The 25,754-nt window shown below is 44.1% G+C and overlaps 1 protein-coding gene and 1 long non-coding RNA gene across 2 annotated transcripts in view; one reads left to right on the forward strand and one right to left on the reverse strand.

The window, feature by feature from the left end:
• The window catches only part of DRC8 (dynein regulatory complex subunit 8), a 133,334-nt gene that overhangs the window by 96,655 nt on the left and 10,925 nt on the right, over nt 1–25,754 (forward strand). The window contains exon 3 of the mRNA XM_040451867.1: nt 9,110–9,182. Within this exon, the coding sequence (XP_040307801.1) occupies nt 9,110–9,182 (73 nt within the window). The remainder of the gene's footprint in view (nt 1–9,109; nt 9,183–25,754) is intronic.
• LOC121015128 (uncharacterized) lies at nt 1,572–22,007 on the reverse strand. Its single transcript, XR_005783642.1, has 5 exons — nt 21,794–22,007; nt 11,185–11,236; nt 7,131–7,327; nt 6,294–6,420; nt 1,572–2,754 (listed from the first exon to the last, which is right to left on the reverse strand). It is a non-coding gene; the product is annotated as an uncharacterized LOC121015128 (long non-coding RNA).

Consider the following 25,754-nt stretch of genomic DNA (forward strand, 5'->3'; position numbering starts at 1 on the left):
CCTTTGCAGTGCAGAAGCTTTTTATCTTCATGAGGTCCCAATAGTTCATTTTTGCTTTTAATTCCCTTGCCTTTGGGGATGTGTCATATAAGAAATTGCTGCGGCTGAGGTCAGAGAGGTTTTTCCCTGCTTTCTCCTCTAGGGTTTTGATGGTTTCCTGTCTCACATTGAGGTCCTTTATCCATTTTGAGTTTATTTTTGTGAACGGCATAAGAAAGTGGTCTAGTTTCATCCTTCTGCATGTTGCTGTCCAGTTCTCCCAGCACCATTTGTTAACGAGACTGTCTTTTTTCTATTGGATATTCTTCCCTGCTTTGTCAAAGATTAGTTGGCCATACTTTTGTGGGTCCAATTCTGGAGTCTCTATTCTATTCCATTGGTCTATGTGTCTGTTTTTGTGCCAATACCATGCTGTCTTGATGATTACAGCTTTGTAGTAGAGGCTAAAGTCTGGGATTGTGATACCTCCCACTTTGGTTTTCTTCTTCAATATTATTACTTTGGCTATTCGGGGTCTTTTGTGGTTCCATAGGAATTTTAGGATTGCTTGTTCTAGCGTCAAGAAGAAGGCTGGTGCAATTGATTGGGATTGCGTTGAATGTGTAGATAGCTTTGGGTAGTATTGACATTTTAACAAGATCTATTCTTCCAGTCCACGAGCATGGAATGTTTTGCCATTTCTTTGTATCTTCTTCAATTTCCTTCATAAGCTTTCTATGGTTTTCAGCATACAGATCTGTTACATCTTTGGTTAGATTTATTCCTAGGTATTTTATGCTTCTTGGTGCAATTGTGAATGGGATCAGTTTCTTTATTTGTCTTTCTGTTGCTTCATTATGAGTGTATAAGAATGCAACTGATTTCTGTACATTGATTTTGTATCCTGAGACCTTGCTGAATTCATGTATCAGTTCTAGTAGACTTTTGGTGGAGTCTATCGGGTTTTCCACTTAAAAAAAAATTTTTTTCAACGTTTATTTATTTATTTGGGACAGAGAGAGACAGAGCATGAACGGGGGAGGGGCAGAGAGAGGGAGACACAGAATCGGAAACAGGCTTCAGGCTCTGAGCCATCAGCCCAGAGCCTGACGCGGGGCTCAAACTCGCAGACCACGAGATCGTGACCTGGCTGAAGTCGGACGCTTAACCGACTGCGCCACCCAGGCGCCCCGGGTTTTCCATTTTAAAGTAATCTGTACACCCAGCATGGGGCTTGAACTCAACCCTGAGATCACGAGTCACATGCTCTATGAACTGAGCCAGGCAGGCGCCCCCAGGTTTTTATTTTAAATGCTAAAGTACTGAGTTAAGAATATTGTAACTGATTTTGTTGTGAAATTGAAGAATGTTGTCACTAATGTATTTTCTTGTAAACTAAGGCATCATTAGTGATCAACTTTTTTAAAAATTATTTATTTATTTTGAGAGAGAGAGGAAAGAACGCAAGCAGGGGAGGAGCAGAAAGAGAGACAATCCCAAGCAGGCTCTGCGCTGTCAGCACAGAACCTGACATGGGGCTTGATCTCATGAACGTGAGATCGTGACCTGAGCCAAGATCAAGAGTTGGACCCTTAACCGACTGAGCCGCCCAGGCGTCCCAATAATCAACTTTTTAAGCCAAACATGATAAATATAGTATAACACAAAAAAGTAAATTGTTTTGCAGATAGTTTATATGAGGCAGGATTTCTGTTGTTATTTCTTACTACTTTGGTTTTCCTGCCTGAGAATGAAATGTCCTTATCTTGTGTTTCCTTTTTAAGTTTACTTTTTACTACTCTCCATGCCCGACGTGGGGCTCGAACTCACGACCCAAGATCAAGAGTGGAATGCTCCGACTGAGCCAGCCAGGCACCCACTTCTTGTTATTATTTTCTTTCACGAACACTTTTTATTTAAAAAATTTCACACGTCTAGACAAACAGTAAGAGTGGCGCGTGGAAGGAATTCTTGTGTACGGCCCCCTAGATGCGCCAATTGTTAACATTCTGGTGCATTTGCTTTTGCCTGTGTTCCCTCTCTTTTATGATGTACACACACACTACATTTACACGATCTACGTATTTATACATTTTATTATTTTCTTTTGCTGGACTATTTGAGAGTGAGCTGTAGACGCGGTGGCCTTTCCCCTGAAATCCTCCAGTGTGTCTTCTAAGAGCAAGAATATTCACTTACATAAGCCACCCGTGTGTGTGTGTGTGTGTGTGTGTGTGTGTGTGTGTGTGTGTAAGTATAATCTTAGAATCAGAGCCCCTGGGGAGAAAACTTTAAGAGGTCACTGGCTCATTCCCCCGCTTCTTGCAGGTAAATCCCTACCGTACAAAATTGCTATTTTCCAGGCGTGATAGACCCAGGTTCCCAAGGGACCAGGCCTGTGATGTGCATGTGCGAGGGACACAGTCTGGGGCACTCCCGAAGACACGGATGTTATGAACCAACACTGCGCTGAGCAAAAACTTATCTGAGGGCCAACTCTGTCCCTTGGGTCGTCTGTTTGGCGCCCTGGATCTGTCTTCAAGGTTCCCGTGGGATGGAACCTCCACTCTTCTTTGGAGGCGCCTTGTCACAGTCCCCGAGTTCCCTCCGTCTCGTGACGTACTGGATCAGGTTTATGAGAGGTGGCGGTGTGCAAGGCTGAGGCGTGTGGATTCCAGCCTGTGTGTGTCGGGATCCCAGCCACTACTTCCCAGGGTGCTGGGGAAGTTACCCAGTCTTTCTGTGGCCTGGTTTTGGTGGGTCGTCCTCGCAGGGCTGCCGTGGGGAGGAAGTGGGTAAGAGGATTTAGAGCAGTTGACAACAGAGCCCAGCCGGCCCCACTGGTGAAACCCTGTGCGCGGTTACCACTCCCCTTGTAGCCCGCAGGTGGTGGAGGGGAGGGAGTGGGCCGCGGGGTCTCCTTCTCCAAGTCCCAGAGGAGGTGACGGCTCCCAGCCGGAAGGCCGGTCAGTCTCCTGTGTCGCTGTCCTGCCCCCTGGTTGGGCCCGCAGCCCCGGCCCCCTGCTCTGGGGGGGGTGGGGGGCAGCTAGAATGCGCAGCTATTTGTGGCCCTGGTAAGTTATTGAACATCTCGGGATCGTCTCCTGGTCTGTGAAATGGAGAGGACAAGGCGCACACCCCATGGGACTGTCGCGAGGGGTCAAGGCGTCCGTGGGGACCGCGGGACCGGCGGCTGCACTGAATTCGAGCTTCTGGCCAGAAACTGCGCGTGCCTCTCCAGAGCAGCCGCCTTAACCCTGTGTTCCCCTTGCCTGCCACTCGAGTCTCCCACTGCTGCCGCCCTGCACAGGCTTTCTGTCCCTCTCTCCCTGCAGGTGCCGGTACTGTGATGACCAGTGGGCCTCTCTCTGGCCAGATCAGAGCGGCGGGCCTCTCCTGTCCAGGATTGAGCCGTGGGCCTTTCTCTGTCCAGATCCAAGTGGCAGGCTTCTCTCTGCCCAGATCCGAGTGGTGGGTTTCTTCTCTTAGGCCCCTGTAACACGTTGAACAGTGAGGTCATCCTGCAACCAGGGGTCCAGGCAGGGGGCAGTTGAGGGACCGTGGGAGGAAGAGAGGGGTGGAGAAGCTAAGACAGGACAGACGGAGCATGTGGCCAAGAGCTACAGTGGATGGTCTACAGTGGATGGCGGGAGGTGTCCTGACAGTTACAAGATGAGTGATTTATTCACTGTAAGGTTTATTTATATATTTTAAAAGAGACAGAGAGAGAGTGTGCAGGAGAGCAAGGGAGAAGCAGAGGGAGGGAAGGAGGGAGGGAGGGAGGGAGGGAGGGAGGGAGAGAGAATCCCAAGCAGGCTCCACGCTGTCAGTGCAGAGCCCGACGCGGGGCTCCAACTCACAAACCGTGAGATCACGACCTGAGCCGAAAACAGAGTCAGATGCTTAACCAACTGAGCCACCCGGGCGCCCCCAAGATGAGCGACTTAGAACAAGGGCTGTGCTAGCAAAGGAAGCGGAGGGAGAGTAGTTGGAGGCGGTAAGGCACCTGTTAGAAATGTCTTAAGAGAGGGAAGTTACGTGAATATCTCAGGGCAAAAGAGGAAGCCGCTAGTGAAGGGCTGAATGAAGATGTTGAGCGGGAGGCAAGTGTGTCCAGAAAAAGAGCCGAGACCGAGGGGGTTAAGACTACGCACAGTGAGATGGGCACTGAATAATGTATATACTTGCTGGGGGGAGAAAAAGGAGCCCAGCCTGGAACTCAGGAAAATGGAGAGGGGTGAGCTTTATTAAGGAAGGGCACTTTTAGTTCTTCGGAGGCTGAGAGGGAGAGGAGGGGACGCTTGTACACACTTGGAAGGCGGTACAGGGGCCGGACCTGTCGTGGGGGCGCCCACCATCGGATATGTGTCCCTCCCGAATTCATATGATGGAGCCTTGCCCCCCACCCCCACGTGATGGTGTTTGGAGGTGGTGGGCCTTTGGGAAGTGATTAAGTCTAGATGAGGTCATGGGGGTGGGGTCCCCGCGATGGATTGGGGCCCTTGAAAGAAGAGGGAGACCCAGAGCCCGCTCGCTGTTGGCCATGGGAGGATACGGAGAAAGGTGGTCATCCACAAGCTGGGAGCAGGGTTCTCACCAGGTCTTGGACTCTGCCGCCTTCAGAGCCGTGAGCTGCCTGTACCCAGGCTGCGGCGCGTAGCTGTGCGGCCTGGGCTGGCCGAGCGGGTGGTCGGCGGGTCAGCCGTGCCCGGTTCGCATGGGGGGGGACGCAGGTGACAGGCCTGTGGGGTCTTCCGCTGAGATTGGGCGTACCTGTGGTTTTGAGCGTGAGGCCGGAGATGATTCAGAATGGCTGTTTGGGGGGCAGTTTGCTAGGGAAGCAGCAGGAAGCGAAAGCAAGGGGGTTACGCAGCATGTGGGACGTTGGATGTTGGACGGCGTGAATCTGCAGCGGCCCGTGATCTTTTTGTTAGGTCTTTTCTTCCCGAAGTGCTTTGCCGGAGCAGAGGAAGGAAACCGGGGAGTGGCTGAGGGTTAGGGATTAATAGAGCAGGCAGCATGGAAGGTTCAGGGGCCCAGAACCCAGGACAGGAAACGGCAGGTCTGACTGGTTGACGGCAGCAAAGGAGCACGGATGCGCAGTGAATTCGCCGCCGCCCACAGCTCGCGGGCCAGTTTGTAGGGCTTCGGGGTGAGTTCTTGACTCATCGGCCCGAGAAGCTTTGCCCTTTCCCCTTAGCGTAGTCAGGCTCTGTGCTTCAGGGCCGGAGAAAAGTAGCGCCTGTGTGGCTGGAGGGCATCAGACGAGCTGTTTTCCGTGGGCAAAGTGGGTCGTCCTGGCTGGCTTCACTCAGGGGAGGAGACATGGTGATCGGTTCTTCAAAGGGGAGCCAGAGGGGTAGAGAAGGCCTTTCCAGGCGGGAAGGAAGGACCTGCCCTTCTGACACGGAGCCTGTGGGTGGCAGGCCCCGGGCCAGCCGTGTGCCCCCTGAGTGCTCCCACCTCCCCAGGAGCACCCCCTCGCGAGCCCCGGTCTCTCCAGCCCTCTCCGCGCCGGCCCCTGCCCATCCGCGTTCGTGAGTGCCCACCTCCCTCCGGTCTTACGTTTCTTACAGACTCTTCCCAGGCCCCACGCCTCTGCCCCCCTCCCCAGACATCACTTCCTCCCCTTCGCTCCCCGGACCCATCCTCCTGGACCCCGTGCAGTCTGATTTCGACGCCGCCCTCCCTCCTCAAATATCACAACTGACCTTCCTTCCCTAAACCCATGCTCTCCGCAGCATGGGACACTGAGATGAGGCTCGCTTTCCCCATGTCTTTCCTCAGCTCCCTGGACGCGGCCCTCCGCGGAGTTCGCGCCTCCCCTCTGGCTCCTCTCCTCCGTGGCTAACGCGGGCCTCTTCCTCGTACCGCTGGGTCAGCGCAGGCCCTCTAGAGAGTTCCTCCTGGACCCCTGGCTGGTGTCTTCCTGCCAGCACACTCCCGTCAGAGCCCACGGCTTCGCTGCCAGAGCTGTGTCTCCGGCCCACACCTTCCTCCCGCTCAGGCCCTCCTGTGCGTCGTGTCTGGGGGTGGACGCCGCCCCGCCCGCCACCTAATAGTCAGCCCTTCCTGTGTCGTGGGGGCTGGCAGCGACCGAGGGCTCGTTGCAACCTGGTTCAGGGGCACCTGGGGGGGCTCAGTCGGCTAAGCATCTGACTCTTGATTTTGGCTCAGGTCATGATCTCACGGTTCGTGAGTTCGAGCCCCGCTCAGGCTCTCTGCGGACAGACTCAAACAATAAATGAAAAGATTAAAAAACAAACAAACACCTGGTTAACGCTTCTCAGAGAGGCACGAGGGAGAACAATTACCTTGCTGACACGGCGCAAGGTGATTCTCTCTCTCTTTCTGTGCACCTCTCAACGTCTGACTCGTGATGACGGCTCTTCCTAGCCGTCTCCAGAAATAGGGAGTATTGGGCTGATCATTTAAAACGTTCTGGTAGCCACAAGGAAACAAAAGGCAAAAGAGAAACAGGTGAAATTAATTTTAGTAATTGTTAGTCAACCCAATATGTCTAAAATATTGTCATTTCAACATGTGTCAATTTAAAAATGATCGGTGAGATATTTTACATTTTTTTGTGCGTGTGTGCTCAGTTTTTGAAATCTGTGTTTTACACTTACAGCCTGTTTTTGTTTGGGCTAGCCACCTGCGCAGTGCTCAGTAGCCAGACGGACGAAAGGGCCGCTGTCCTACACGCCTGCCCGCAGGCGGTTCCAGGTCCCCTCTCCACCCCCTACCCCCACCCCTGCCTGTGGTGTAGGGTAACCAGCTTTTCTTCAGGTCCCTCTGATTCTGGAGTTTCTTCAGTTTTCTTTCCTTTTCTTTCTTTACTTTCTTTTTAATGTTTTATTTATTTATGTATTTTTAATTTTTTTTTTAATGTTTATTTCAGAGACAGAGCATAAGTGGGGGAAGGGCAGAGAGAGAGGGAGACACAGAATCTGAAGCAGGCTTCAGGCTCTGAGCTGTCAGCACAGAGCCCGACGCGGGGCTCGGACTCACAAACCACGAGATCATGACCTGAGCTGAAGTCAGATGCTCAACCAACTGAGCCACCCAGGCGCCCCTGGAGTTTCGGTTTCCTGATGCACATAGCAAAAGGCCCGGAAGGTTATGGAAGGGCTAAATCTGTGAATACTTACCAAATCATGTTTTTGTCCCTGCCTTTCTTTGGTCTAATGTATACAGCAGCCAGTCTGATGTTACAACGATATGTTTACTAGTTCGGTGTTAGCCAGATTCACGGCACATCTTTAGGGACTTCTCGAAAGTATAGTCTTGTAAAATGCTTCAGTTTCTATGCACACCATCATGTTCAGATCCTGCCTTCACGAGGGACCTGGGCGGGAGAAACAATGCAGAAGTGTACAGACTGAGGTCCTCTGGCGGGTGTGAAACGTAGTCCACAGGAAGACGTGGCGTGTATAGTGGGCCGTGTTTGTTACAAAGGAAAATCAGTAAATGAAAATTAAGAATCCCGTCTTCCGCAGTTAAAGACTTTTGATTTTCCCCTCGCTGCTCATCCCGCAGCCTCTGTAAGTGAAGAAGCCAAACATTCTAATTTAAACTGTTTTCTCAGGGTGGCTCAGTCAGTTGAGCGTCCGACTTCAGCTCAGGTCACGATCTCACGGTTCGTGAGTTCGAGCCCCGCGTCGGGCTCTGTGCTGACAGCTCAGAGCCTGAAGCCTGCTTCAGATTCTGTGTTTCCTTCTCTCTCTGCCCCTCCCCTGCTCATGCTCTGTCTCTCTCCATCTCAAAAATAAATAAAAACATTTAAAAAACATTTTTAAATGTTTTCACAGGGCGCCTGGGGGACTCAGTTAAACATCCAACTCGTGGTTTTGGCTCAGGTCATGATCTAATGACCGCATGGGGCTCTGCACTGACAGTGGTGCCTGCTTGGGATTCTCTGCCCCTCCCTCTCTCCCTCCCTCCCTCTCTCTCAAAATAAATAAATAAACTTAAAAAAAAATAAAATGTTTTCTCAGTAAAATAGGGAGTAAGTATAACACCATCATTATTACCCAGAGTGGTAAAAAAAATATTCTAGTCAAGTGGGGTGCCTAGGTGGCTCAGTTGGTTAAGCGTCTGACTCTTGATTTGGGCTCAGGTCATGATCCCAGTGTCCTGGGATTGAGCCCCACATCAGGCTCTGTGCTGACAGCTCGGAGCCTGCTTGGGATTGTCTCTCCCCGCCTCTTTCTTTCCCTCTCCTTGCTCATGCTCTCCCTCTCTCACTCTCTTTCTCAAAATAAATAAATAAATATTTAAAAATTCTATTCAAGTGCATATTTGTGAAATTAAGTTAACATTCAAATATTACATCTTTAATTTTAATAATTTTAAGTGGAAATCTTTAATAATCTATTCTAAATCCCCTCTCTTCACATCTAAGGAGTACCGAATAGAATTTATACTTTTCTTAGGTTATTTGCTGAATTGAATTACGTCATTCTGGGGAGGGCAGGGGCATAACTAATATTTATTGAGTGTATGCCATTCAATAAATCTTGCATAATATAAAGCAAGAACTATGCTTTATATTATGATAGTTCGTATTATTTTACTCTTAGGGTGTTCCCCGCCCCTTTCTAAGTATTTGCACGAAGTCGCTAGGTTTTAGCCACCAGGTAGGCTTCTGCACCCAGAGATTAACCTGTGCAGCCTAGCACGTGATAGAGCTCAGATCTGAACCCTGACAATCTGACACTAGGGGCCACGCTTTTCAGTATTTTGCCACTAATGTGGACTTTAACACAAACCTCTGAGGGAGATATTATTGTCCCCATTTTACAGATGCAGAAACTGAGGTTTGAAACAGCTAATTAACTTAAAATCAGCTAGTGAGTGCCTGACACTTCTTTTTCTTACCCCCTCCCCTGTTTTCATTTTCTAGAACTTTCTGATTTGGGCTCGGGCTAATCCCCGCAAACACTTCTTTCTTCTCCCTTTGGTTCACCTGTCTGCCTTTTCCTTCCCCCGGAAAAGTATCTGCTGTCCTCACGAGGTAGGACTTAATTGAGTGACCCCGGTGCTACATCTGCCCTGACCTTGTTTAGAGAAACACAGCGCTTGCTTTCCAAAGTTTATGTTCTAAAACTGTTGACCACTTTTTCCGCAGAGAGATCGGAACAATTACCAGGTCGCTAGGGTGCTGCCCGAGCGAAGGAGAGCTCCATGACCTGATCGCGGAGGTAAGCAGACCTGGGGCAAGGGTGCGTGCCGCGGGCTCCCTGCTTCGTCCATTCCTGGTGCCTAAAAACCCTTCCCTGCAGCTAAGCGGGTCCTAAACTAATGAGGGTGCTTGGTGGAAACATTCAGGCAGCTTTACGGATCAGCCAGCCCACAGGGTCTGAACAAATTAATAGCAGATCTGGAACAAATGGCTTTGACTGAGGAACATGATGGCTCAAGTGAGGAGCCCACTTTATATTGTTTATACACTTTTTTTTTTTTTTAATGTTTCTTTATTTATTTTTGAGACGGAGAGAGAGAGAGAGAGTGCACACGCACAAGCGGGCAGGGGCAGAGAGACACACACGCAGAATCGGAAGCAGGCTCCAGGCTCTGAGCCATCAGCCCAGAGCCCGACGCGGGGCTCGAACTCCCGGACCGTGAGATCGTGACCTGGCTGAAGTCGGACGCTTAACCGACTGCGCCACCCAGACGCCCCTTATTTATACTCTTTAAACTTAGTTGAAGAAAGGCCAGCAGACAGACACAGGGGACTGACTATGTGCAGAGAGGATATTGGCACTGGAAAGGAATATACTGAATAATGTCACTTCAGAGGGGATAGAAGCGGAAACAGAGACTGGAAGAAATTTATATTTATTTGGGGGAAATAAAACCAACTTTCTGAGCAAGTAGTAAACACAATAATAAGAACTAACTTGACATTGACCGAAGAGTCTAAGAATTTGAAAAAATGGTTATTTGTAACAGTGTAGATGAGTCCCTGGAGAGAGTTATCCCGTAAAGCAGTGGTGAGTGGCCCAAGACCAGAGAGCTTCCTGCCCTGTTTGGTTTTCCAGCAAAGGATCTGCTCTAAATTCCGCACGCAGCTTTCAGTCCAACAAAGCGGGGGCCTGCGGGGAACCAAGCTCCCTGGGCCCCCACCACGAGAAGAACCTCTCCAGAACTGCTTTTGTGGGTGTGTGGAGACGGAAGATCAGGAAGGCAACTCTGATAGCCACCTCTTAGCATCTTGGTAACTAAAAGGCAGTACCAGTTTTTCATTAGCATTTAAAAATATTCAGTAAAGCACAAAACCTTTATGCTGGTGTTCCATTTGGGGACCCGGTGAAACTATTTTTACTCAGAGGAAAAAAAAAAAAACCTTATTTTTCCCAAGGGGGTCCTCATTTTTATTTTTATTTATTTTATTTATTTTTTTTATTATTTTTTTAAAATTTTTTTTTCAACGTTTATTTATTTTTGGGACAGAGAGAGACAGAGCATGAACGGGCGAGGGGCAGAGAGAGAGGGAGACACAGAATCGGAAGCAGGCTCCAGGCTCTGAGCCATCAGCCCAGAGCCCGACGCGGGGCTCGAACTCCCGGACCGCGAGATCGTGACCTGGATGAAGTCGGACGCTTAACCGACTGCGCCACCCAGGCGCCCCGGGTCCTCATTTTTAAAAATAAGGTGTTGATCGCTGCTTGACAGTGTTTACCGACAAAGTGAGAATCTGTGCTAGGGAGAGGAAAGTTGGCATTGTGGAGCAGAGAGGGACTGGAGGATGAATTTACAGTGAAATCGTAATGATTGCGTACAATTCAGTAGAGTAAGCGCAGCGGTAATGAAAAATGGCCCTGGAAAGATAGAAAAGCGGAACCTTTAGAGCCTGATTCCTTGATGGTTTGTTTGTACGTTTCAATCTGTAGCGGGGGTCCGCCAATCCCAACCCCTGGGCCAAATCCAGCCCACCTCCTCTTATTGTAAATAAAGTTTTATCGGGACACAGCTAAACTCATTTATTTACATATTGTCTGTGGCTGTTTTCTCACTGCAAGAGTGGAGGTTCAGTCCTCGCGACAGAGACCATATGGTTTGCAAAGCTTAAAATATTTACTGTCGGGCCCTTTCCAGGGAAAGTTTGCCAACTCTTGATCTGTAAGTTTTTCCAGCAAAGTGGAACAGACACCACGAATAGTGTCAGGAAGTCTACTTGCAAACCCCAGAGCTACCACTTACAGCTGTGTGGCCTTGGCTGAGCAGCGTCCTCTTTCAAAGCCTGGTCCCGCATCTGCGAAAAGAACGCAACAATAGCCAAGTGTCTTTATGAGGATTCATTCTGATCGCTGCAAGGAATCAGCTGTTCCCTGGTGGGCACTCAGTGTATATTTGGGTTGGCTTGCTCTGTAGGTGGCTCTCTACCGAAATGACCCCGCGGGTTTCACAGTTAATCACAGTAGATGCTCAGGCCCCAGCATTTTCTTTTGTATTTGTCCTTTGCTTAGGTACATTGACACAGCCTTTGAAAATTACACGTTTCGAACGGTTGGACCAAGAGGGATCACTGTGCGATCTAAGCCCTACATGTGTTTTTCTGTATTTGTGCGCAACAGTTTGTTCAGATTAAATTACAGCAAGATGCTTAAGAAGCTTAAGAATTATAGCAATATGCTATCTAAGCCCTACATATGTTTTTCTGTATTTGTGCACAACAGTTTGTTCAGATTAAATTATAGCAAGATGCTTAAGAAGCTTTGGGTGTGACTACCCTTTTTGAAGTTTCCCAAATAACTGAGGGGGGAAAAAAAGCACATAGATATTTGTAGGTATCAAATACATTAAAAAAAACAACAACAACAAAAAAAAAACAAAGCTCCAAATAGTGGGTGAATAAGGATGAATGTTGTATTGATAAATGCTCTGTAATGGTTTCAGAAATGAAACTATATCTGCTTCATTTGCTTTAAAATGCAATAATATAAAAAAATACAATCATGTGACAATGCTCTAAAATTCTACACATCGAAGGGCACCTGGGTGGCTCAGTTGGTTAAGCATCTGCCTCTTGACTTTGGCTCAGGTCATGATCTCATGGTCTTCAGATCGAGCCCTGCATTAGGCTGCATGCTAGGCGTGGAGCCTGCATGGGGTTCTCCCTCTCACTCTCCCCTCCCCCCTGCTTGTCCCTCCCTCCCTCCCTTCCTCTCTCTCTCTCTCAAAAACAAAAACCCACATCAAAATCTATGTTCAGTTCTCTAGTTGCCATTTACTTAAATTTCAGTGTAGATACATACTCTCAGCCCCTCACTTCCTGAGGAGCGATAGGAGAGCTGATGTCTCTCTTGAAATAGATCATTTAAATTTTTTTTTCCAACGTTTATTTATTTTTGGGACAGAGAGAGACAGAGCATGAATGGGGGAGGGGCAGAGAGAGAGGGAGACACAGAATCGGAAACAGGCTCCAGGCTCTGAGCCATCAGCCCAGAGCCTGACGCGGGGCTCGAACTCACGGACCGCGAGATCGTGACCTGGCTGAAGTCGGACGCTTAACCGACTATGCCACCCAGGCGCCCCTTGAAATAGATCATTTAAAAATCACTCCGCATTGATCCCTCTACTTCATATTCTACAATTAGCAACTTGCCCCAAATAATCTCTACCCGCTTGGAATATCACAAAACCCAACAGCGGTAAGAAGGGTTAATATAAATTTTATTGACATACAGGTTATTAAACCATTCTTCCTTTACTATGGAGTTAGAGCCTTCCAGGCTCTTCCGTGTGAGAGCTGGGGCCGGGGGTGGGGGTGGGGGGGGCATGGTGGCCTCTCAATACCAGTGGGAAGGGCGTGGAGAGGTATATGCGTTCAAAGTTCAAACTCAAGTGGAATTGTGGAGAATTTAAAGTAATTAGAAGGGAACACTACGAGATGTTTGGAAAATAACACCTATGTTGATAAGATTATTACACTGTACAGTGATTTTTTCAAAAGGCCAATTCATCAGGAAGGTATTAAAAATCATAAATGTCTGTGTTCCATAGATGGAGATTTTAACAAGCTTCTCAAGTAATTGATAGAGCAACTACATAAAATATCAGCAAAGATGGAGATAATCTCAACACCACCATTAACCACTCTGGCCTAACTGATATTTATAGGACACTACACCCATAATACATGTTCTTTCCAAGTGTCCATGGAATGTTCAATAGGATATATTAAGTGCTGGACCATAAAACAAATCCCAGTACATTTTAAAAAATCGAAATCATACAGGATATGTTCTCTGATTTAAAAAATGGAATGAAGCCAGAGATCAATTGAGAATAAGATAACTAGGAAGTCCTCAAATATTTGAAACGAAGCAACATACTTCTAAAACGATTCATGAATCAAAGAAGAAATCACGAGGGGAGCGAGAAAGCATTTTGCCCTGAACGTTGATGAAAATGCAACACGTCAAACGTTGTGGGATTCAGGGAAAGTAGTGCTTGGAGGCCAGTTTACAACTCTAAATGTTCACATTGGAAAAGTAAAAAGACCTAAAATTAATGATCTAAATTCTCATCAGGAAGCTAGGAAAAGAAAAGCAACATAAACCCAATATATAGAGAAGGAGAAAAATTGTGAAGAGCAGCAATCAGTGAACTAGAAAATGGACAGAGAAAATCCCTGAACGCAAAATACTAGTCTTTTCAAATAAAACTGATAAACTTGTAGCTCAGACAATCAACACAAATTACCAACATCTAGATTAGAGGAGGGTTTTTCATTATCCTTCAGACATTTGAAAACGATAATAAGAGACAGCTTTATGCCACTAAATGCAGCAACTTAGATGAAATTGACATGCTCACCAAGAGACACAAATGACCAACACTGACCCAAGAAAAAGTGGAGAATTTGGGTAGCCCCCTATCAGTTATGAAAATTAAATTTATAATTAAAAACTTTCCCATAAAGAAAACTAGAAGTTCAGATGGCTTCTCTAGTGAATTTTTTTTCAAACATTTATGGAAGAAATAGTACCAATTCTACCCCAAATTCTTTCTGAAAACATTACGGGAGGTAACACTTTCCAGGCTAGTATTACTGTGATATTCAAACCAGACAATTGTTTGTTTTACAAAAAAAAAAGGAAAACTACAGATCTTGTTAACATAGATGTAAAAAGTCCTTACTATGATTTCACCAAGTCAATTTCAACAATATCGTATAAAGGATAATACATCATGAGCAGGTGGAGTTTATCTCAGAAATTTAAGGTTGGCTTAACATGAATCAGTGTAATCTACTACATTAAGAGAACAAAGTCGATAAATCGTATGATCATTTCAATAAATATATAAAAAGCATTTGAAAAAATTCAATACCCACTGAAGATAACAATACTCAGCAAACTAAGAATAAAAGGAAACTTGTCAATCTGGCCAAGGGCAGCTGTGAAAACTCAAGGCTAAGATGACACTCAGTGTTTTCTACCTAAAATCGTGAACAAGGCATGGATGCCTGTGTTTATCACTCCTATTCATCCTTGTACTTGAAGTCCTAGCTAGTGCAACAAGGTAAGAAGAAATAGTAAAAGACTATTTTATATTTATATTATTTTCTATATTTATATATTTTTATAATATTTAATATAGTATATTTAATATTATTATAAAAATAATAGAAGTGAAACTATTTCTATGTCAGACAACATGATTTTTCATGGAGAAAATCCTAAGAGAATTACCAAAAAGCCACTAGAATGTGTGAATTTAGCCAGATCCTAGGCTACATGGTCAACATGAAAAATGAATTGTATTTCTTTTTTTTTCCAGATGTCTTCTTTATTTATTTTATTTTATTTTTTTAAATTTACATCCAAATTAGTTAGCATATAGTGCAACAATGATTTCAGGAGTAGATTCCTTAATGCCCCTTACCCATTTAGCCCATTCCCCCTCCCACAACCCCTCCAGTAACCCTCTCTCTGTTTTCCATATTTAAGAGTCTCTTATGTTTTATCCCCCTCCCTGTTTTTTATATTATTTTTGTTTCCCTTCCCTTATGTTCATCTATTTTGTCTCTTAAAGTCCTCATATGAGTGAAGTCATATGATATTTGTCTTTCTCTGACTAATTTCACTTAGCTTAATACCCTCCAGTTCCATCCACGTAGTTGCAAATGGCAAGATTTCATTCTTTTTGATTGACAAGTAATACTCCATTGTATATATATACCACCTCTTCCTTATCCATTCATCCATCGATGGACATTGGGGCTCTTTCCATACTTTGGCTGTTGTCGATAGTGCTGCTATAAACATGGGGGTGCATGTGTCCCTTCGAAACAGCACACCTGTATCCCTTGGCTAAATGCCTAGTAGTGCAATTGCTGGGTCACAGGGTAGTTCTATTTTTAATTTTTTTAGGAAGCTCCATACTGTTTTCCAGAGAGGCTACACCAGCTTGCATTCCCATAATTGTATAATTAGAAATCAATGGTAAAAAAAATGAAATCAAGTAAACAACTCCATTTAAAAAAGCATTAGAATAGAAGAGTCAATACATCTAACAAAATATAGGCAAGACTTATACACTAAAAACAGCAAACACTATAAAGAGAAATTAATTAAGATTTAAAAGGATACATACACATGTTCATGGATTGCAAAACAACATCGTTAAGATGGCAGTTCTTTGATGAATTCAGTATGTGTTCAAAATCATAGCAGGCTTTTTTTTTTTTTTAAAGACATTTATAAGTTGATTCTGAAATTTGAATGGAAAAGCAAAGGACCTAGAATAAACAAAATAATTTTGAAAATGTAGGGCAAGGGTGGGTGGACTTTCACTACCTGATTGCAAGATTCACTGCAAAACTACAGTAATGATGACAGTGTGATATTTGTGGACTGAAAGACATATAGACCATTGGGACAAACCAGAGGATCCAGAAATAGAACCATACATCTCTGACAAAGGTGCCAAAGTAATTCCATGAAGAAAGGATGATCACTTCAATAAATAGTGCAGGAGCAAATGAGTATCTGAATAGAAAGAACACAAAGTTTGTCGCTCTTTTTACTCCATACAGAGGTTAACTTGAAGTGGATCATAGACCTGAATAGATGAGCTAAAACTATACATTTCTAGAGGAAGAGAGAAAACCCTGTGATATTGGGTTAGCCAAACATTTCTTAGATAAGACATAAAAAGCATGAACCACACAAACAAACAAACACAATAAACAATGATTATCTTAATCAATATTAAAAGGATTTGCCCAATCAGGGGGCGCCTGGGTGGCTCAGTCACTTATGCATCTGACTCTTGGTTTTGGCTCAGGTCATGACTTTGTGCCCTGCATCAGGCTCCACACTGTTAGTGTGTGAATCCCACTGCTCGGGATTCTCTCTTTCTCCTTCTCTCTGCCCCTCCCCTGCTTGCGCATGCTCTCTCTCTCTAAATAAATAAAATAAAATCGAATCGAATCAAATTGAATAAAATAAAATTAAAAAATAAAATAAAAATCATAACGATACTCACTGAACTTGAAGAAAGAGTGGAGGACCTCAGTGAGACCCTCAAGGAAGAGATAGAAAACATAAAAAAGAACCAATCAGGGACGAATAACTCAATGAATGAAATGAAAAATACACCCACAAGAGAGAATAGATAGTAGACTAGAGAAAACAGAAGAACGGGTCTGTGACCTGTAGGACAGAGTAATGGACAGCAATCAAGCTGAACAGGAGAGAGAAGGACAAATGCAAAATGAAAATAGACTAAGTGAACTCAGTGACACCTCAAGTGTAGTAACATTGACATTATAGGGATCCCAGAAGGAGGAGAGAGAGAAAAAGGAATAGAAAATTTATTTGAAGAAATAATAGCTGAAAACTTCCTGAATCTAGAGAAGGAAAGAGAAATCCAGATCCAGGAACCACAGAGAACCCCCAACAAAGTCGACCCCAAAGATGTCCATACCAAAATACATAGTAACTAAGATGGCAAAAAGTAGTGATCAAGATAAAAATTTAAAAGGAGCCAGAGAAAAGAATGCAGTAACATACAGGGGAAACCTCATAAGGTTATTAGCTGATTTTTCAGCAGAAACTTTGCAGGCTGGAAGGGAGTGTCATGATATATCCAAAGTGCTGAAAGAAAAAAAATTCTGCAGCCAAGAACACTCTATTCAGTAATGCTCTCATTCAGGATAGAAGAAGAGATTAGGAGTTTCCCAGACAAGAAAAGTTAAAGAAATTCATGTCCATTAAGTCAGCCTGATAAGAAATTTAAAAGGGACTTTTTGAGTGGAAAGGAAAGACCATAAGTAGGAATAAGAAAGGTAGGAAGCACAAAAGCAGTAACATTAAATGTATCTGTAAAAATCAGTCAAGCGATTCACAAAATAAAAGATGTAAGGTATGACACCATATGCATAAAATGTGGAGTGGGGGGAGAAGAGTGAAGAATGGGTTCAAACTTAAGTGACCGTCAACTTAATATAGACTGCTACATATAATACTAATGGCAACCACAAATCAAAAACCTGTAATAGATATGCAAAAAACAAAGAGAAAGAAATCTAAGTATATCACTAAAGAAAGCCAGCAAACCATGAGAGAAGAAAGGAACAGAGACGAACTACAAAAACAACCGGAAAACAAGTAACAAAATGGCAATAAATACATACCTATCAATAATTACTTTGAACGTAAATGGACTAAATGTCCCAATCAAAAGACATAGGGTGAAGGAATGGGTAAAAAAAACATGACTCATCTATATGCTGTCTACAAGTGACCCATTTCAGACCTAAAGACACCTGCAGATTTAAAGGGAAGGGATGGAAAAACATTTATCACGCAAATGGAAGTGAAAAGAAAGCCAGGGTAGCAGTAGTTATATAAAGGACAAAATCGACTTTAAAACAAAGACTGTAACAAGGGACAAAGAAGGGCATCATATAATCATAAAGGAGACAATCCAACAAGATCTAACAATTGTAAATATTTACGCACCAACATGGAAGCACCCAAATACATAAAGCAGCTACTAACAAACAGAAAGGAACTAATCAATGGTAATACAACAATAGTAGGGGACTTTAATGCCCTGTTTACATCAATGGACAGATCATCCAAACAGAAATCAATAAGGAGACAGTGACTTTGAATGGCACATTGGAGCAGATGGATTTAACAGATATTTTGAGAACATTCCAGTTTCATTTCTTTGATGTGTCTGTTGACCTTCTGGATGTCTTCTTTGGAAAGATGTCTGTTCATGTCTGCTGCCCATTTTTAAACTGGATTATTGTATTACTATCAAGGACATGCAAATCCAAACAACAATGAGATATCACCTCACACGTGTCAGAATAGCTAAAATCAAAAACAAAAGAAACAACAAGTTTGGTGAGGATGTGGAGAAGAAACCCTCATTCACTGTTGGTGGGAATGCAAGCTGGTGCAATCACAGGGGAGAACAGTACGGAGGTTCCTCAAAAAATTAAAAATAAAACTAACATATGATCCATTAATTCCACTACTGGGTATTTAGCCAAAGAATATGAAAACATTTATTCAAAAAGGCATATGCACCCCTGTGTTTATTGCAGCATTACTTAACAATAGCCAAATTATGGCAACAACCCAAGTGTCCATCGATAGATGAATGGATAAAGAAGCTGTGGTATGTATATAATGGAATACTACTCAGCCATAAAAAGAATGTAATCTTGCCATTTGCAACAACATGGATGTATCTAGAGAATATAATGCTAAGTGAAATAGGTCAATCGGAGAAATACAAATAAATACCACATGATTTCACTCTGATGTGGAATTTAAGAAACAAAACAGAAGAACAAAGAAGAAAAGAGACAGACCAAAAAAGAGTCTTAACTATAGAGAACAAAGAGGTGGTTACCAGAGAGGAGGTGGGGGGGGGGGGAATGGGTGAAATAGGTAATGGAGATTAAGAGTACGTTTATCATGATGAGCACTGAGTGATATATAGAACTGTTGAATCGCTATATTGTACACCTGAAACTAATATAACATTGTATGTCGACTGTACTGGAATAAAAAAAAAATCTCCCTCCCGTGTACCCCTGTGTTTTTCAAACTGCTGCTTCTGTGGTGTATGTCAGAGGGGCTGTTTGTTGTGGTGTCTCCTTAAGGGGGGAGACCCAGCTTCCTCTTGCCCTCTGGCTCTCCTAGAGCCAAGCCTGCTGATTTTTAAAGTTCCAGGTATTAAGCCCCTCTGATTGTAAGAACTTTCGAAGTTAGGCCTCTCTGGCTTTCAAAGCCAGATATTGTGGGGGGTGGGGGTGGGGGAGGGGTTGTCTTCCCTGTGTGAGTCCCTTGTGCCTGGGTACCTGGCGTGGGGTCTTCTCCTCTTCCCTCTCTGTGTCCCCAGCATCCCTCCCTCCCCTGGACAGTCTCGGACAGTCCTGCATGTCTGTTAGGCTCCCAGCTGTATCTCTCTCCCTTCCTCCCTTCTTTGATGTAGCCTTTTTTCTACATTTAGCTGTGGAGAATCTGTGCTGCCAGTGTTTGAGTCATTTGCTGGATTATATACAACTGACGTGGGTGTTACCAATTTGTGTCCATGGGATGAGAGGTGAGCCCAGGATTCTCCTAGCAAAATCTTCTGCCTTAACTCCGCTCTTTGAGAAGTCTTGGCCTACTGCTGGAGTTCAGTTTTCTGGGTCTGTTAGGTCATTGTTACTCGTCCGTCTGCTTTCCAGCTTCCAAAATTTTATTGCTGTTGTATGCTCTCCTAGTCTACCTGTCTAAGGTTTGTGACTGTTTAAAAAATATATTCCTTTACTGCAATTTTAACGAAGTTCGAGAGGGACTGAAGTTACATGCGTGTGTGCACTTGGCCTTCTTAACCCAGACTTCCACTGATATTTGATTAGTCATTCAGCAGAAAGCAGCAGTGATAATCCAGAGAAAATGAAAATAAATCTAAATGAGATATCCTTAAATAATCTTTGAAAAAGAGGTTTGCTAAATGTGAGAATTAGAACACTGAGCATATAGCATGTATGATATAATACACACTTTAGATTGTATTAAGGAAGTGTGTTTAAATATTAAAGGTAACTACAAAAAGAATAGAAGTTGAATGTATCACTTCCAAATTGATAAAGAGGATAAACGAATTCAAGGGCGTCTCAGTCAGTCCAAAGAATGTGGAAAATAGCTAAAAAAGAAGCATAGAAAAATCAGGGTGCATAGAAAGCACAAGATAAGGATATTAGCAATTATAATAAATGCAGCTGGACGAAACTCACAAGGTAGAAAACAGAGATCGTGAAATTGGACTTTACAAAGATCCACCTTACACTGTACCAACAAATTCTGCCTTCAGATGATACACTGACCCCTTCTTACCACTTCTATACCCATCACCTTGGTCCAAGCCACTGTCCCAATCTCCCTGAACAACCATGGTGGCCTTTGAACTCTCTGCTCCCGCGCTTGGTCCCCTGCTGTCTACTCTTCACACTACAGTCAGGAAGGATGATGTTAACAAGGTTAGGTCAGTCAGAGTGCTCCACTCCTCTGCTCAGAACCCCTCTTCTGAGGTCCCCAAGTCACTTAGGAAAAAAGTCCAAAGTGCTTTTCTTAGCACAGCTTACAAGGCCCTAAGGGATCAGGTCTGTCACTTCCTGCCATTGTCCTTGGTCACATGCTGGCTTCCTTGCTGTTTTCGACTATGTCCCACATGCTTCTATTCAAGGTCTTTGTTCTTGCTCTCACCCCTGCTCTGGGGTGCTCTTCTTCCAAGTACCCACAGCACTTAGAGACCTTATGTTTTAGATCTGGACCAGAGTGAGTCCTAATGTGGCAAGAAAGAAAGCATCTCGCAGATGATGCTGCCATCCTGAACTGCCCCATGTTTTACCTGTGCCTTGTGAATCTCTGTCCTTGGAAGTTTGATACTAGGTAAGATCTCGGATTCTGGTGAATCTGACTTGGTGATACAAGCCTTTGTGTTTTGTCAGTAGTATTCAACACGATTTGAAGTTCTCTATGTGTCTGTCTCTCGCTTTTGTGATAGAAACTCCTTGAAGGCGCAAAGCTTATGCCTCGTACACCATTGCATCCTTAGCATGTAGAACAAAGCCCGACGTGTACTGGTTCAGGAAACTGCTCTCCTGTTGCTCTTGGGCCTGAGCAGTAGTCTGGTTATAATTGTGTTTCTGACACCTTCTCTTCTGCCTCTAATACTTTCTAGACTCTACTTGTAAGACCTATTATCAGAATAGTGGCAAATGTGGAGATTAGGCTTACAAAGCACCGCAGAGATACTTACTATAGGTCTGATTCATGTGCTCAAAAATTCCAAGTTTACGGGAAGTAAAAGTAATTAAAAACTCCTATGAACTGGTCATCGTTCATTCGACAAATAATTATCAAGCATTTACTATGTGCTGGGTGTCAGGCATACAGAGACACAAGACAACTGAAGAAACCCCATCCTAATTGGGCTCGGGATAGTTTCAAACCATTTAAATTTGTGAACATCGAAAGTGTAAATACATAGGCATTAAAATATTCGAGATTGGGGGCGCCTGGGTGGCGCAGTCGGTTAGGCGTCCGACTTCAGCCAGGTCACGATCTCGCGGTCCGTGAGTTCGAGCCCCGCGTCGGGCTCTGGGCTGATGGCTCAGAGCCTGGAGCCTGTTTCCGATTCTGTGTCTCCCTCTCTCTCTGCCCCTCGCCCGTTCATGCTCTGTCTCTCTCTGTCCCAAAAATAAATAAACGTTGAAAAAAAATAAAAAAAAATATATTCGAGATTGTATTCAGTCCTCTTCGTTTTGCTAAATGAAGAAACTCACCCATAAATGAATGTTCAGTTGCATTTTCTGTGGTCAGTGATTTAATGTTAAATTAATAGTGGTGAGAAGCCTTTATGATGTCAATGTGTTAAATATTCCCTAGTAACCAGTTACAACAATGTAATGATTCTACTGAGTCATTTCCTGCATATTTTTCATCTTGGATGAAAAATACCTTACCATACCAGACGTACCACAAGCCCCAAAGGTCCCAAATCACGGTTTCTCATCATTTTTAACTGGTTAAGTATCCTCAGAAATATTTTCTTTGAAACTTCAGAAATGGCTGTCTCGTTAGTAGAGTAAAATCTGCATAATCCACAAAAATTCCAGTGGGGATTTGCATCAGCCTGGACCTTAACTACATCATTCTCGTTTCCAGATGAGCCCTGAGATGTCACATCGTTCGGGATCCAACTGTGTCAGAGATTGGGAACGGGTGGGAGTAATTATGTTCTGATTTTGAAGTAGCTGGTGACGTGAAATATTGTTATCTGTTAGTTTTCCTCAACACCTTGGCATTGGAGGAGGTGGGAGAAAGAAGTAGATCTGCTCTAATTTGTGCTAATGTTAGATGCCGGAGGTAAAGATTTGTAGACCGAGAGGTACTTCGGAGATTATCTAGAAATGGCTACCAGCCATGATTTCTGAATGAAAATAGGTAAATGGCGGTGGGGGCGGGGAGTGGGGTGTTGAGAGGATTGTGTTGCACAAAGAATACACTGAGATTATCACTTATCTGTAGCTAGAAGAACAACAGTAAATGGTACGAAAGCAGCGGTCAACAGCAGGAAACAAAACCCAGAGAAATCGGTCAGTAAGTGTCGTTTTCCGTCTCTTACACAAATGTGTAATATAAATAAATACCTTTCATAATTTTATATAAACCAGCCATAACAAGAGACTAATAAAAGTTTTTATTTCAATGTTTATTGTGATAAAATAAGTAATACATTATAGAAAATGTTTAAAGAAATAGAGGAAAATCCTTTCCAGTAATCCATCACCGTAATATAATCATTGTAATATTGTAGTGCACTTCCTTCCATATTATTTTCGTATGCCTGTTTTTAACATGACTGTATTCTTGTAGTACTGTTAGTTTAGCTGGAACCCCTTAATGCCTCCCCCGCTACAAGAGGATAAAATGGGGAAATTGATAGCCATTGATGCCTGCATAACCTCAAGTTCTAGAAACACTCAGTTGGAAGGGAACGTAATGATCTGGCTTAGCTACCTGACGATTCTTAGCATCTCTGATGGTTGGTTCATTCCAACTTTTTTTTGGATACTTACCTTAATAAATAATTTATAACCCAAACCCATATCCTGATTTTTGTACAATAGTCTCTGGACTGTTTTGGAGTAAACAAATTTTCTTAAGTAGGTGGCTTTTTATTATATTTTTTTAAATGTTTATTTTTGAGAGAGAGACAGAGACAGAGCATGAGCAGGGGAAGGGCAAAGAGAGAGGGAGACAAAGAATCTGAAGCAGGCTCCAGGCTCTGAGCTGTCAGCACAGAGTGAGACATGAGACTCAAACTCGTGAGCCGCGAGATCATGACCTGAGCCGAAGTCGAACGCTCAACCGACTGAGCCACCCAGGAGCCCCTAAAGTAGGTGGCTTTAAGATTTTTCATTCGTAAAGATTTTTTTTTGGCAAATGCCAATGAATTTTTGTTAATAAAATATTCCGTCCAAGGTAGAGAAGTACTTTCTAAATTGTACTTTTTTCTTTTTTTGCTTTGAGTCATGATTTGTATCAGAATTTGAATATGTGGTATTTGGAGCCTAACTTGAAATATCTCCTGGTTTTTGTTTTTATTTTTTAACCACAAAGAGTTAAAAAATGGTACATATATCTTCTTTGGTGACCTGGAACTAGGTGAAATGTAGGTGCTTTATAAACCATATTAACTACTGATATTATCTTGCTTTTGTGAAGCATGAAATCGTTCAATTTATTGACTGAGTGTTGTGTCACTGGGGAGAAATGAATTTTCACTGTGTGTTTTATTGCACCTACTCAGTGAGTTCAGCATTAAAATAAATAATGCTTTAATGAGAAAAGGGATGGCCTGATGATTTCACTGTGGGAATAAAGATGATTTCACTCTGGGGGCAGAGAACTCTGGGCTGTGGTCCCATCAAAGCACCTGACCGAATTATGGACAAGGTGGGCACTTCACCTCCCTGTGTCCGACTTTCTGCAGGAGCAAAATACATGAAGACAATTGACTTTGGCCAAAGTGGAGTGAGAAACCGTATTTGCCTCATGCTTCGAGACTGAGATAGATGGCGATGTTTATAAAAATCCCACACCATCCATATTTACTGAGACTTCTTCATGCCGGGGAGAGGGTGCAGAGAGACTGGGGTGTCTGCAGGTGTGGTGGTAGCGGGGGGATCTTCCTACAAAGGGGTTTATTATGTCTTCATTCACAAATGCTGCCCAGGCCGCTTGCCAGTTGTGACCTCCTTTTCTGTACATTAGCCCTCCTCGTAGCTGAAACAAACCAGATTGTACCAGACTTTGCCTCATCCCTGTCGGTGGTAACATGATGTATTTGTTTGCTTTCTTTTTGTCTTTTGAAGAGGAGGGACGTGTTTGGTGGCTGGCTGTTACTCTCCCTCTGTCCTGCCAGTCAGCCCACAGAGGCACAGAGGGAGACAGCAGAGGGGGAGCGCACACCCTGTCCTCTAGGCGGGGGCCGGGGCTGGGCACAAGGCACTAGGTATGCCTAGCAATGGAGTACGTTCTCACCACACACCCTGTGGCATCTACAGGTGGAAGGCAGGACCAAACTCCCGTATGAACAAGTTAGGTCTGTTTGGTGGGGCCGGGAGGGGGTGCTTGAGATTTCAGCACCAGACATGGATTCTTTTAGAAGATGTCATTGCACGATACAGAACCAGATGTGCGCGCCCTCTTGATAGAAATCATCATACTCATAACAAGAGACTCACGGTTGGGGCGCCTGGGTGGCTCAGTCGGTTGGGCGTCCGACTCTTGGTTTCGGCTCAGGTCACGATCTCCTGGTTCTTGGGTTCGAGCCCCGCATTGGGCTCTGCACTGACCTTGCAGAGCCTGTTTGGGATTCTCTCTCTCTCCCTCTCTCTCTGCCCCCCCCCCAATAAATTAATTTAATTAAATTAAAAAAAAAAGAGAGGTTCACAGTTCACAGAACACCTCATATCATCTCATGTAAACTTCACAGCAACTGTGTGAGATAAACCGGCCACTTGCCCTGTTACAGGTGAGGACGCAAAGGGGTATGTTGGTCAGAATATTTTAAACTATCCTTGGTCTAACATGGTGAATATGTTGATATTTTTCCGTGAGAAAGGCAACATCTATTTTTTAAAGAAACTTCCCAGTACAAAGAGAAGTGTTTTCCCAGTATGACTTTGGTTGAATGAAGAAATGGCAATGAATTCCTAGTTTTTCCCAACATGTCTGCTGTAACATGGGAGTCCTTCTTGAGTTCACTTCATTATAAGTCAGGTTATTGATTTAAATTTGTTTATTTATTTCTGAGACAGAGAGAGACAGAGCATGAGCAGAGGAGGGGCAGAGAGAGAGGGAGACACAGAATCCAAAGCAGGCTCCGGGCTCTGAGCTGTCAGCACAGAGCCCCAAGCAGGGCTGGAACTCAAGGACTGTGAGATCATGACCTGAGCCAAAGTCGGATGCTTCACCGCCTGAGCCACCTGGGGGCCCCATAAGTCAGTTAATTGAGTTTTCTCTTGGAGAAAGTAGGTCTGGGCTGTGTTATTTTCTCCATATCAGCTCTGTAAAATCAGTTCTGAATTTAGAATATCTGCTTTGTTAATTTCCAGTTGGTAAGTATAGGAACTTAAGCTTGATAGGGATTCAAAGTCTTTGGGTTACAATGTATCATGCATACTTAGAATGTGTGTGTGTGTGTGTGTGTGTGTGTGTGTGTGTGTGTGTGTGTGT

This window comes from Herpailurus yagouaroundi, unplaced genomic scaffold (assembly GCF_014898765.1).
Source record: "Herpailurus yagouaroundi ecotype Mexico unplaced genomic scaffold, PumYag 205, whole genome shotgun sequence".
NCBI lineage: Eukaryota > Metazoa > Chordata > Mammalia > Carnivora > Felidae > Herpailurus > Herpailurus yagouaroundi.